Genomic DNA, 11,076 nt, shown 5'->3' on the forward strand with positions numbered 1-11,076 from the left:
CCCCCCCCCCCCCCCCCCCAAATTATAAATAGTTTGGCTTCTTTTTTATATCTGACTTGCTCCATGTTTCACTGTAGTCTTCCTTGTAGCTATCGCTATGAAAGGATAATGTTCCACTTGGGAAGATATTACAAAATTTTATTGCTCGAAAATCTTGATACTAATAGCTTGTTGTCAAACCTATTAAATCAGTGCATGAATAACTAGACACTAATTAATGATTTCTTATTGCGAGACTTAATGAAGCTATATCTCTGGTTTGACGTGATATGTAGAAAATCAGTGGCCAAGGAAATTGAGGAGGTTATTTAGATCACGGAGGATTCTGCATTACCTCAATCTAGGATGCATCATGGTTTAAATCCACGATTTAACACTTTGAGAAATACTATTCACAAGGGCTAGAACTTAGTAAGGCATTTGAGGGTCTTCAGTTTCTTTAGTTAAACTAGACTTAATCAAAGCTATTATCTTGCAAGATCTACCAGCTACTACATATAACACTATCACATGTTATCTTTTAGTTGGTTTGGACCTTTCTTTTTATTCTATTTTATTATTTCTCAATTCACTTTGCAAAAGATGATATTATTGTGGTTATGCATTTTAGTTGCAAATACCCTTCTAGACTGCAATTCACTGTTCCTTAGTCTACCTATCTGGAAACATTCTTTATTTATTTATTTAATTTCTAAATAACTCAGTCTAGCTATATGGATCTTTATGATAATACACAGCTCTATATATGCTTTTATGATATTACCAGCCATTTGAATCTAGAAATTGTCCCACAGTGCAGGGTTGGGAAGATGGGTTTAATGATACAACAACCTTGCAGAAAATATATGCTGAGCATGAAAACCTTTGGTAAGAAGTTTGGTGCAGTAATCTCTTTATAATTGTTACATGAATCAAACTACCAGAAATGTCAGGATCACTACAAACAACTTAGCATGCATCGTCTGTTAAGACCGATGCCTGCATATCACCATATTTTTTATTTATATCTGGGTTTGCATAGCTTTCCATATACAATCATTTGCTGTTGATTAATTTACAATAACCTTAAAGCTGTTTCATATATTGGCACAGTCCAATCTGCTACAGTCAGACTTGATTAACTTTAGTCTTCCATCTTAGAGATAACCAGAATTCGTAGAAGTATCTTTTAGCTGCGGGTTTTGTTGGTGTAGAGCAGACCTTTGCCAAAGTGCCGTCTAGTGCAGCTGTAGCCTGTTAGAATGTCATCATTCACTTATGCAATTATTAAATTTTCTTTGGGGTTGGGTTCCGAAGCTTAAAATATAATGGGTCTTTAGTGCGAGAGAATTACCCGAGCTTCATCACACTTATTGGTGTTTCATTCTTCTGTATTTGTGGCTGACTTAGCTGAAGGTTTATTGGTGGTTGTAGGTCATATCCATTGCTGACTACGTTTGTAGTTTGAGAACTTCCATCGGATTCATTTATTCTCCCAGGTCCATAAATCTGGAATGATCTACCCTTTAGATTTTGCCATTGGGCATAAGTTAAAATGATAGAGGCAGAGTTCTTGAAGAAAAATTTGTCCATAAACTCATAAAGTACCTTTTTCTGCAATTCTATATTCTCTTGACGAATGAGATTTACCTTCTTATACAGTTCCTTATTTTCTTGACAAATGAGATTTCCCTGCATAGATGTAAGTAAAGGCATCTCTTTAGCATAGCTTAAGTGCAGCACCAAAAGTGAAATTCAAGTATTTATCAAACAAGACCTTTCGGTTTAGTTCTTCAATCTCATCAGATAAAACTTTCTCCTGCAGGACACAACCATTCATTCGTAATCATTCTTAAAATTGGTCACCATTTAGTGACTGTAAATCATGAATATTATCATCGAGCGTCAGTGTTTTACCTTTTTCTTTCGGATACCTTTCAGACTTGTCTCAAGTTGATTCTCCAGATTTGTGAGATCTTTGACATTCAGTCCAGAAAGTTCTTCCCCCAAAAGCTGCCTACACTTGCAAGAAACATAAATATATGTATGCTGTTTTCTTTTGCTTGTTAGCTACCAAAATATCTTGATCTATTTAGTAGAAACTATAATAACTTTCTATTCCTTTACCAAATCGCATTCCTTTTGAGGTTTTTTGCATCAAGGCAAAGTTCTTGCTTATTTTAGAATATCTTGTGTACTTGTTCAGATTCCAGACCATTTTTTTCCCGTCATGTATTCCATAAATTCTTCCTTAAATCTGAATTGCTACTATAAGCTTAGTTATGTCATATATGAACAGATTAGTACTAAGGCTCAGGAAACCAACATAGGGTTCATCTGAATTTTCATCTATAGCACTTTACTGAAAAAGCAGATTATACATTCTTGAAAATGAGAGGAAGAAAGTTAAAGAAAGTAAGAAACCAACATAGGGATTTCATAGTTGCTTAAACTGCAATTCTTTATCAAGCCAAAAAGTAAATGCATTTACTGATTTACTTTATGATCACCATCCTTTAAATTCTATTATTATATTAAAAAAATGATGCATAAAACCCTTCTCCACCAATCTAATGAATAATAACACTCGTTTTTCACTAAATAACCTTTTAGTATATGAGACTGATGAACTTACCTGTGGATTTCTTGCAAGTAGTGCAGTTGTTGCCTCAGTGTAGCTGCTTCTCTTTGCCAAAACTATCAATCAAAACATTAAATTGCTTATACTTACCCAGTCAACAAGTAAATGATAGATTAGCATGCATAAATAAGCTAATTAAAGCTTTCTTCAATACTCAAAAAAAAAAAAAAGCTTTCTTCAAAGGAATAATGAAAAATTCTTAAACCTAGACTCTTAGCCTTATTAAAATACTTAAGCCATTAACAATTCCAGTTGTAGGCATTTGGTTCAGGTAATCTGAGTCTGGTAATGTTATATTACCTGTTTGGTTCAAGTTATGAGATTACTTGGTAATGTTATATTACCTCAAAGCTGATGTGGCGGTAATGTTTCAACTTTCAAGGTAATGTGATTACCCCTATTTTCTTAGGTAATCTTAGATTACCTTGAATTATTCCAACTTTTCCTTATTAACTAATCCATATATTATAATAATAATAATAATAATAATAATAATAATAATAATAATATGTTTATATAATCAAATATACATGTGTGTTTATATATATATATATATATATATAGTATTTAAGCAATGATATATATATTCATACATATAAATAAATAAATAAATACACACATATATAAATAAATAAATATATATATATGTGTGTGTGTGTATTATTGAGGACATTATAGTAAATTGATCTATATAACCTAAAATATAATCCTTAACCAAACAAGGTAATATTATATTCTGTTATGTGCTCCCGTCATGGGCAAGAAATCATAAGGAAAAAGAAAGAAAGAATAATAGTTGTGAAAGGAAAAGAAGAAGACACTGGGTTTGCTTGAGACCCTTTTTGGGATTGAATTTCTCCTTGCTTTCATTAGAATTGGTTCCCCTTTTTATAGGGTAAAATACAACTCATAGAATGGCTAAATAAGCCAAGTAATCTGCTGAATCTTCCAACTACCTAAATTAATTCAAAGACTAAGAATAATAAGTTAAATAACTATTTAGTAATTTCTAAATAACTACTTATTAGTTTCTACTTTCTAAATAACTATTTAGTAATTTCTAAATAATTATTTATTAGTTTCTAAATAACTATTTAGTAATTTATTAATATCTAAACTATGTAATATAATAAAATAAGACTTCCTCAGCATGCATCATATTCCACAATCCAAACCAAACACATAAGGTAATCTTACATTCCCAAAATCTCACATTACCTTCCTGGAGGTAATCTTATTACCTAGGGTAATCCAAGATTTCGTGAACCAAACGCCCGCTTATATTGCAAGTAACAATCAAATCCAGAAGTTATGAAGCAACATGTTTTGAAAATGTGAAATTACGTGCATGGAAGTTTTTCAATCTTCATATATGGAGTTATGTGAACTGACCCAAGTTACTTCTGATATCTATGTCTAACAGGAGATCTTGGGTTGCACAAGTTAGATGAAGGATCGGAGAAACAGCTTGACAAATAGGATGAAGATTTGAATGCAATGTCTCCTGGCTTTGCCAGTTGAACCTGCAGAATGCAGTCAAGACCTATTGCATGAGAAACAGCATCTTGTCAATAGGAAATTGGTTCATAACCAAAACCATTACTTGATAAGAGCTAACATGATAACATTGGGGTGTATTCATGTTTGCACCTTGCCACTGCTTGAAGTTGGATTGGAGCATCGAAAGAAAGAATCACAATGAATGCATTGAGGAATCTTATTGCCAAGCATCTAGTGACTAAAAGGTTACAATTCTCTAGCCCCCTTCCACTTTCAGCTTGGGATTGAGATCAAAGTTACTTGGGGATGCTGTGGCGGACTAAGGGAGCCTTGAGTTCGGGTTTGATAGTTCCTTGAGATTAGTGTCAAAGTCCGTCTGGGAAGAAAGCAGTAGCCTACCTGAGCATCTAACAAGGTATGCTTCTATGTTACTTAAGTCCTTTTAAACCCAAATTCGATGTTTGGATGGGTGGAAAATGGGAGGAAGGAAAATGAGTGGAATGTTCTAGTTTTTCTTGTTTGGATGAGAAAGAAGAGGAAGGGAACAAAAACGAGGAGCAAATGGGGGAGAAATAATCCTCTATCTTATCATTTGTTTTTCCTTACCAAATTGGTAAGAAAATGAGAGAAGTTGTCTATCCCTTTCTCAATCCATATTGTACATTGAACCTAGCTCCTCTCCTCTCAATATATTCACCACCTCCGTTTCTCATTCCTATATCATCCTTTCATCTCATCCAAATACCAAATTTTCTTCTCCGTTTTCATTTCTCTTCCGCCCTATCTTCTCATCCAAATACAAAACTTCTTCTCCATTCCCCCCTTTATCTTTCCTCTCATTTTCCACCCATCCAAATGCAAAATAAATGCGGAGAGTCGTTCCCTAGAGGCAGTTGAAAATAATTGATCATTTGGTTATTTCTAGGACATATAGTCATTTTGGTTGAATTGTTTTGTCCACTTTACCTTCGCCATTTTCCTTCATCATAATACTCTGCAAGGTTAAAGCATGTCTTCAGGAGAAACGAACTATCATTTAATAGAATTCTGTTGAACATGCTCCCTAGATGCAGTTGAAATTAATTGATCATTTGGTTATTTCTAGGACCTCCCGAGTCCCGATAGCCATTTTGCTCGAATTGTTTTGTCCACTTTGCCTTCATTTCCTTCATCACTATACTCTGCAAGGTTCAACCATGTCTGCAGGAGAAACGAACTATCATTTAATGGAATTCTGTTGAACGTATCTTTGCAGACTTTTGATCTTCCACTAGGAGCAAGTTGTTGGCACCTCATCTCATTCCTCTGCAAATGCAAATAAGAGAGGACATTAGCCGATACTTTGCTGCCTAAAGCAAAGAAAAACTTTATTTACCTTGATGGGGTACGCTTCTTCAGAGTGAGGTGCTGTTTCTAGCATTTTGAATGTACCCGGTTGGGAATCTAGGCAAGTGGACACCATAACCTTGGGGCCAAGATGCAGTTGCTGGAAAGTGAGCCGAGACTTTTGTTGGTTACACGATGTCCTGCCATGTTTGCTTCGAAAGATCATTGGGTAGCAAACCAAGCTGGAGTCTCCAAACTCTAATTACTGATTCATAATAAGCTTAACTCTAACATGATTCTTTTCTCGCTCTTTTCCTAACTTGTGGTTCAGAATCTGCAGGCATGTTTGAACTTTATTCAATTTGATCCATCTTACCCAGAACAGAAGCGAGTCTATGAAGCTATGCTTCTTTAATGTGGTCAATGCAGCAACTAATCTAGCAGAAGATAGTTTTCTTTCATAGAAGGATTTTCGTGAAGGTTTCTTTCCAATATCATCTATGCTGTTACTTGGTCTGTGTTTGTAATGGAGTTTAATAATTGGATGGCTTGGATTTCATCCGTCCTGAAGGCCAATCTAACAGTCTAAGAACCAACTTGGTGCCTCTTATAGTCTTATTGGATCAACCAAGAAGCAGATGGTGGCTTTGAATTTTTGATACTGTTACTCTCATGGCAGATGATTGATCCTTTAGTGGATGAAGAAGATGATGGTGGTTTAGATTCAGTGGAAAGATCAGATGTTTAATAGCTCCCAAATCATACAAGAAATGGTAAACTACATTGGGAAGAATATGTGTGACGAACTCAAGGAGAATCATATTTCACCAACTCAACTACCTCTTTTGCAATATTTATAATTGAATTTTGATCAAATTGATTCTTGTACTTTTGAAATTAATAAAAATGATAATTATATATTATTAAAAAAGAATAATGTGGTGGTCCTCCAACTATATATGCCATGTGATGGTCACTTTGACCCTTTATTTTGAAGGTTGCAACATGCAAGTGTTATATATCTCTAACTTTATAAAAATATTAGAAGTTCAACATTTGATAGATATAGCCTTCAAAAGTTGGGATTTTACACTGTATAAGCACAATTAAGTAATTCAAGTCTTTCTCTAGGGCAATAGACTGCATTAAGCCAAATAGTATTATTATAGGATTTTGTTCCTTTACTCTCAAATAGAATTATAATTAAGGGAGCAACCTTAGCTGAGTTGGTTATATAATTGGCTTAGTAACTACAAGTTTGACTCTCTATGAGGGTCTTTTTAGTTTGAGCTGCGGTCATTTGCAGGTTAGGAGTCATATGGTAAGTTCCACTCACAATTTTTAAAAGTAAAGGAACAAACCAACTGGTCATGCTTTATTTGGGTGCACTTTTTATTTTTATTTTTTATTTTTTATAATAAGATAAACCCACAATCACTATTTGAGTTTGCGTATTAGGTAAACACCGCTCCTGTATGTAATAGATCGATTAATAGCCCATAAACCACATTGGATATGTAAACCATTCTAGAAAAATCCAGTGTGATGGGCTTAACCGAGAAGATGTTGGCAAGAATTGAACTGGTCGATTATTTTTTAGTACGAAAATCATGGTCCACCCATTTGGCTACTCCTTCCGGGCAAAACACAACAACACAACACCAATAATAATAAAGCAACAAGCTGACAAGTCATTGACATGTTAAAATTATTGATGTGGTATTTCAAATAAACATTTAACTTTTTAGTACTTTTTTAAAATAAATAAAATAATAAAAGAGTTATATAATATTTATTTTGGTTTAAAAATTTTCCAAAAATTATAAACTTTAATGTGACATTGCTATGTTAAATTAAAATGTTAATAAGTTCTAACACGTTGGTGCACATCATTGACAAGTCAGCTTTATGATGGCTTTAATTTGTCTAATGGAATTAATAATTGTTTTGAACTTTATTAATTTTAAAAATGTATATTATATTAACAGCATTAATCAAAATTCAAAAACGAAACTTCATAAACTTCCCATATATTGTTTTGTAATTTTTATAAGTTTGTATGTATAATGTTCACTTGATAAAACTACATGCAGTTTAGAAAATTAAAGAAAATTATAAAATAAGTATATTTCTCTCATGATTTTATTGGAGGAAAAAAATGAATAAGTTTAAAATTATTCAAGAAATAAATATATATTGAATTGTGGTCCTGTGGAGAGCAGTTAATTAAGAACTTAAGAATGGTAAGTTGAGACAAATTATATATGGATTGCTAATCTTTGGGACAAAAGGTTGAATAAACGCCCCACACTTTGACTTGACAGAATTGCGGAGAAATCATGATCTAATCAACGAATGCTAGACTTTTGTTCACTGTGTATAAGGTCATCAACTCATTTAAGAGCTATGTTGCTCCCATATTAATTAGTTGAGCTGTCCGTATGGGCTATATAGATTGCTAGCTAACTACAATCACTATCTAAGGGTCTGCATTAAGTAAATTCCGCTCTTGTGTATAGCCTGCATATACGTACAAAAATCATGTTCTACCTATTCGATATGTATATATATCACTTACGTACATCACCATCTCTATATATGCAACTTCACATATGTCATGCATGCATGCATGTCATGAGAAACACTTAAGTGTGTAAATACGTTGTAACATTTATAGAAGTTTGAAAAGATAATAAGAAACTAGCTAGCATGCTGGAAGCATTATTAATTAAATTCATGTTTAGCTGCAGAGGGTATGCATGCATGTGTGTGGTGGTGGACTGACCTTAACCTCAGACATAGGATTCATCAGCTGAGGTTGCTCCTCCTTCATCTTGGTGTATCTTTCAATCACAGATTTCATGCTGCAAGAATAACATATACACACACTTCACGTATATATCACCACAATTTCATCCATGCATGCGTTATATTCTTGAACATATATTGTTAATAATTAGTTTGTGTTTAACTTGCGTGTATATATATGTATAGAGAGAGAGAGGTAGAGAAACCAATTCCTGAAAAAGTTGAGAAAATTCTGGATTATATTCTAGTCTGGCCCGGGGATCAGAATCATCAGATCAATATACTTTTATCTCAGTAAATTTTCATCAACTTGAATGATAAATATTATTAGATAGGATGCATTAATATATATATTAGATATATATGCAAATATTTTAATATTTACCAAAACTTTGTATTATATATATGTATGCAAATATTCATGTGAAACATAAATGTTGTCAGTCCAGATCGATTGCCTGCAATACTTGCTCTGATCTGCTCTTTTTTTTTTTGAAGGCTAACGAGATTAATTCATTAAAGCACAAAGCGAAACGATACAACAAGATACGATAGAATGGTAAACCATTCCCTTACAACCTGACATAGAAACAATTTTCCTTGCTCTTGATCTGCTCTATTAACTCATAATACACATAAATTTAACCCTTCAATGAAATTTCCTCAAAAAAAAAAAAAAAAAAACCCTCAATGAAAAAAGGTATGTATTTAATTTTTTTAAAAAAACTTTTCAAATTCTTTTAATTACTCTATTCTTAAAGCTTAAAGTGAAAACTAAGCCAAAACGTTGTAGTCTAGCCATCACAATGTTTAGTATGTATAATTTAATTAAAGATCAAATATTAATAACTATATAGCTCGCCGATAATATATGAAAAGTAAATTATAGCTCACCACCTATATACTTGTATATATATAGAAAGTAAATTCAATTATAGAAGAGATGGAAGAAATGATATACTTTAATTTGTACGTATATATCACGACTAACCTAGTGCTTGCAAAATCATAGAGCTTTCCGGTGCTGGAGAAGATAATCAAGCCAACTTCAGCATCACACAAGATTGATAGCTCCCTGGCCTTCTTCAGCAGCCCATTCCTCCTCTTGGAGAAGGTGACTTGCCTGCTCGTCGAATTATCAATCCTTCGGATCACAATCTTCCCTCTCCCCATCGTCGTTTTTAGGGTTTTTATCGGAGCACGAAGTCGTTAGAGCACTTGTTTATTTGAGCCCGAGTTTTCGTCTTTGCTCAAATTAACACAAGAAATCACATATCATCACCAATTTTGATCATCTATTTATACTTGTATGTTGTTCACGATTGAGAGAAAGGATGAAAGAGACAAGAAAGAAAGAGAGGGAGAGAGAGAGAGGGCTTGCTAGTTTAAGGTTTGGGGATCTTTTACAAAGAATGAAAGAAAGCTGGTTTTGTGAAACCGGGAGCGATTCGCTGAGCTCAAAACCACTTTTAAAACCTTAAAGTTGTTCCACACTCTCGCGCTAGTGCGATGGAGTCCGTACTCGCCGACACCTGTCACGTCGAATCCAGTTGACCGCCCGAGAAGTGCGGGTGAAAATCTCAGGAGATTCTGAACTTACTAACCCAAGAAAAATGCGCGAGTGGAGCAAACGGCGCGTTGGCGTGAAGCCGAAACAGGACAACCTCGGAGCCACGAGGATTCTGATTACGGATAGAAGAGCGAGGAAAGCTGTTGGGTGTTTTGAGAATTTTGATGTGGTTGTCTAACGAATATTTGACTAACATGTGGCATGCCAACATTGGTGGACCGATCCGAGGGTTTACTTTTTCTTTTTCTTGTGATAACTTCAACTCCGTCCAAGTATATTCTAGACTCTATAATTACACATAAGTCCATGAAAAGATAAATTAAATTAATTTAGCTTCGAGACTCAATACTAAATTGTAAACTTGTATACAAAAGAAGTTCAATCTAAATCCAAACTGTCATTGTTCATGACAAGAATCGAACATCCACCCTATCAAGGGAAGCATGAAGCAAATATTACGCGATGCTTTCCTTATCCGATCCCCTCAAGTCGACGATTGGAGTCCGTCCACTTTTGCTAAGAACATTTCTACAATTTTCAGTTTGTAATTTTCAATATTCTATTAATTTACAAGAAGATATGTTTTTAAAAGGTAATCGTGATGTTGGTATTATATATATTGTGAATATTGATTATAGAGAAGAAAGTTTTATATTTTAGAATGCATGCCTACAAAAAAAAAGGTCATAATCATTTTGATGTAAGACATGTCTGTTGTGCATTGATGAGGTAAAACTTTTTTGACGCATATAATTTATATGAAAACTTAACTTAGTACACTTTCAAGTCTACTAGGAATTGTGAAACTCAACAATTAGCTAGGGTTTGGTGAGCACATGAACACCCCTAGTATGACAAAGCTAGCGTTTTGCTAAGTGGTCTACACCATGCTTTGTTCCTTCAAAATATTATCAAATTGTGTGGTGTATATATGTATAGTACTTGGTATATTTTGAGTGTTTAGTCCATTTAGTTATAAGGTATTTCATATTATTTATCAATTAAGATTTTTTAAGAAAAATTTCTTCCAATGCAATTTAAGTTGAAAACAATTATATTTAATCTTTTACTTGCATGGACAGCTCAGTTGGTCACAAGGGTGAAGTTTGGGAAGAAAGACTAGAGATCAAATCTCACCAATGGCTCCTTGTGCATAGTAAGCAAATGTCTAGCATCTATTTTCAGCTGAGGTATCATGATTTACATCCTCTCAGATGCTCTGTCGGGCCGAAGTTGGGGATTCTAACTTTTT

The 11,076-nt window shown here is 33.9% G+C and overlaps 1 protein-coding gene and 1 long non-coding RNA gene across 8 annotated transcripts in view; one reads left to right on the plus strand and one right to left on the minus strand.

Moving 5' to 3' along the window:
- LOC115999880 overlaps positions 1 to 6,399 on the plus strand; it is a 9,587-nt gene extending 3,188 nt beyond the window's left edge. The window contains exons 2-5 of one of the 6 annotated variants that reach the window (XR_004094046.1): positions 795 to 867; positions 1,921 to 2,023; positions 4,044 to 4,535; positions 5,376 to 6,399. This is a non-coding gene — a long non-coding RNA (uncharacterized LOC115999880). Of the gene's footprint in view, positions 1 to 794; positions 868 to 1,804; positions 2,024 to 4,043; positions 4,536 to 5,375 lie in introns of all 6 variants that reach the window. The other 5 variants (XR_004094047.1, XR_004094048.1, XR_004094049.1 and 2 more) reach the window with 5 other exon arrangements.
- LOC115999863 (MADS-box transcription factor 23-like) lies at positions 864 to 9,703 on the minus strand. 2 transcript variants are annotated; one of them, XM_031239807.1, is made up of 8 exons: positions 9,246 to 9,703; positions 8,232 to 8,310; positions 2,615 to 2,676; positions 1,897 to 1,996; positions 1,757 to 1,798; positions 1,588 to 1,671; positions 1,334 to 1,488; positions 864 to 1,233 (listed from the first exon to the last, which is right to left on the minus strand). In XM_031239807.1, exons 1-8 carry the CDS (start codon positions 9,425 to 9,427, stop codon positions 1,218 to 1,220), a joined length of 720 nt encoding a protein of 239 aa, XP_031095667.1. In that variant the 5' UTR covers positions 9,428 to 9,703; the 3' UTR covers positions 864 to 1,217. The 2 variants fall into 2 exon arrangements, with proteins under 2 accessions (XP_031095667.1, XP_031095674.1); XM_031239814.1 differs by lacking the exon at positions 1,757 to 1,798.
- Positions 9,704 to 11,076: the final 1,373 nt, after the last annotated feature.

Source organism: Ipomoea triloba, chromosome 1 (genome assembly GCF_003576645.1).
Source record: "Ipomoea triloba cultivar NCNSP0323 chromosome 1, ASM357664v1".
Taxonomy (NCBI): Eukaryota; Viridiplantae; Streptophyta; class Magnoliopsida; order Solanales; family Convolvulaceae; genus Ipomoea; species Ipomoea triloba.

Bases quoted from the DNA above. Each gene is read 5' to 3' on its own strand.
- LOC115999863 (XM_031239807.1), bottom strand. From the start codon at position 9,427: ATGGGGAGAGGGAAGATTGTGATCCGAAGGATTGATAATTCGACGAGC. The intron at 2,677-8,231 runs GTCAGTCCACCA...TTTGATTGATAG, and splicing joins ATCCTATGTCTGAGGTTAAG to TTTTGGCAAAGAGAAGCAGC. The intron at 1,799-1,896 runs GTAAAACACTGA...TGTGTCCTGCAG, and splicing joins AAGGTATCCGAAAGAAAAAG to GAGAAAGTTTTATCTGATGA.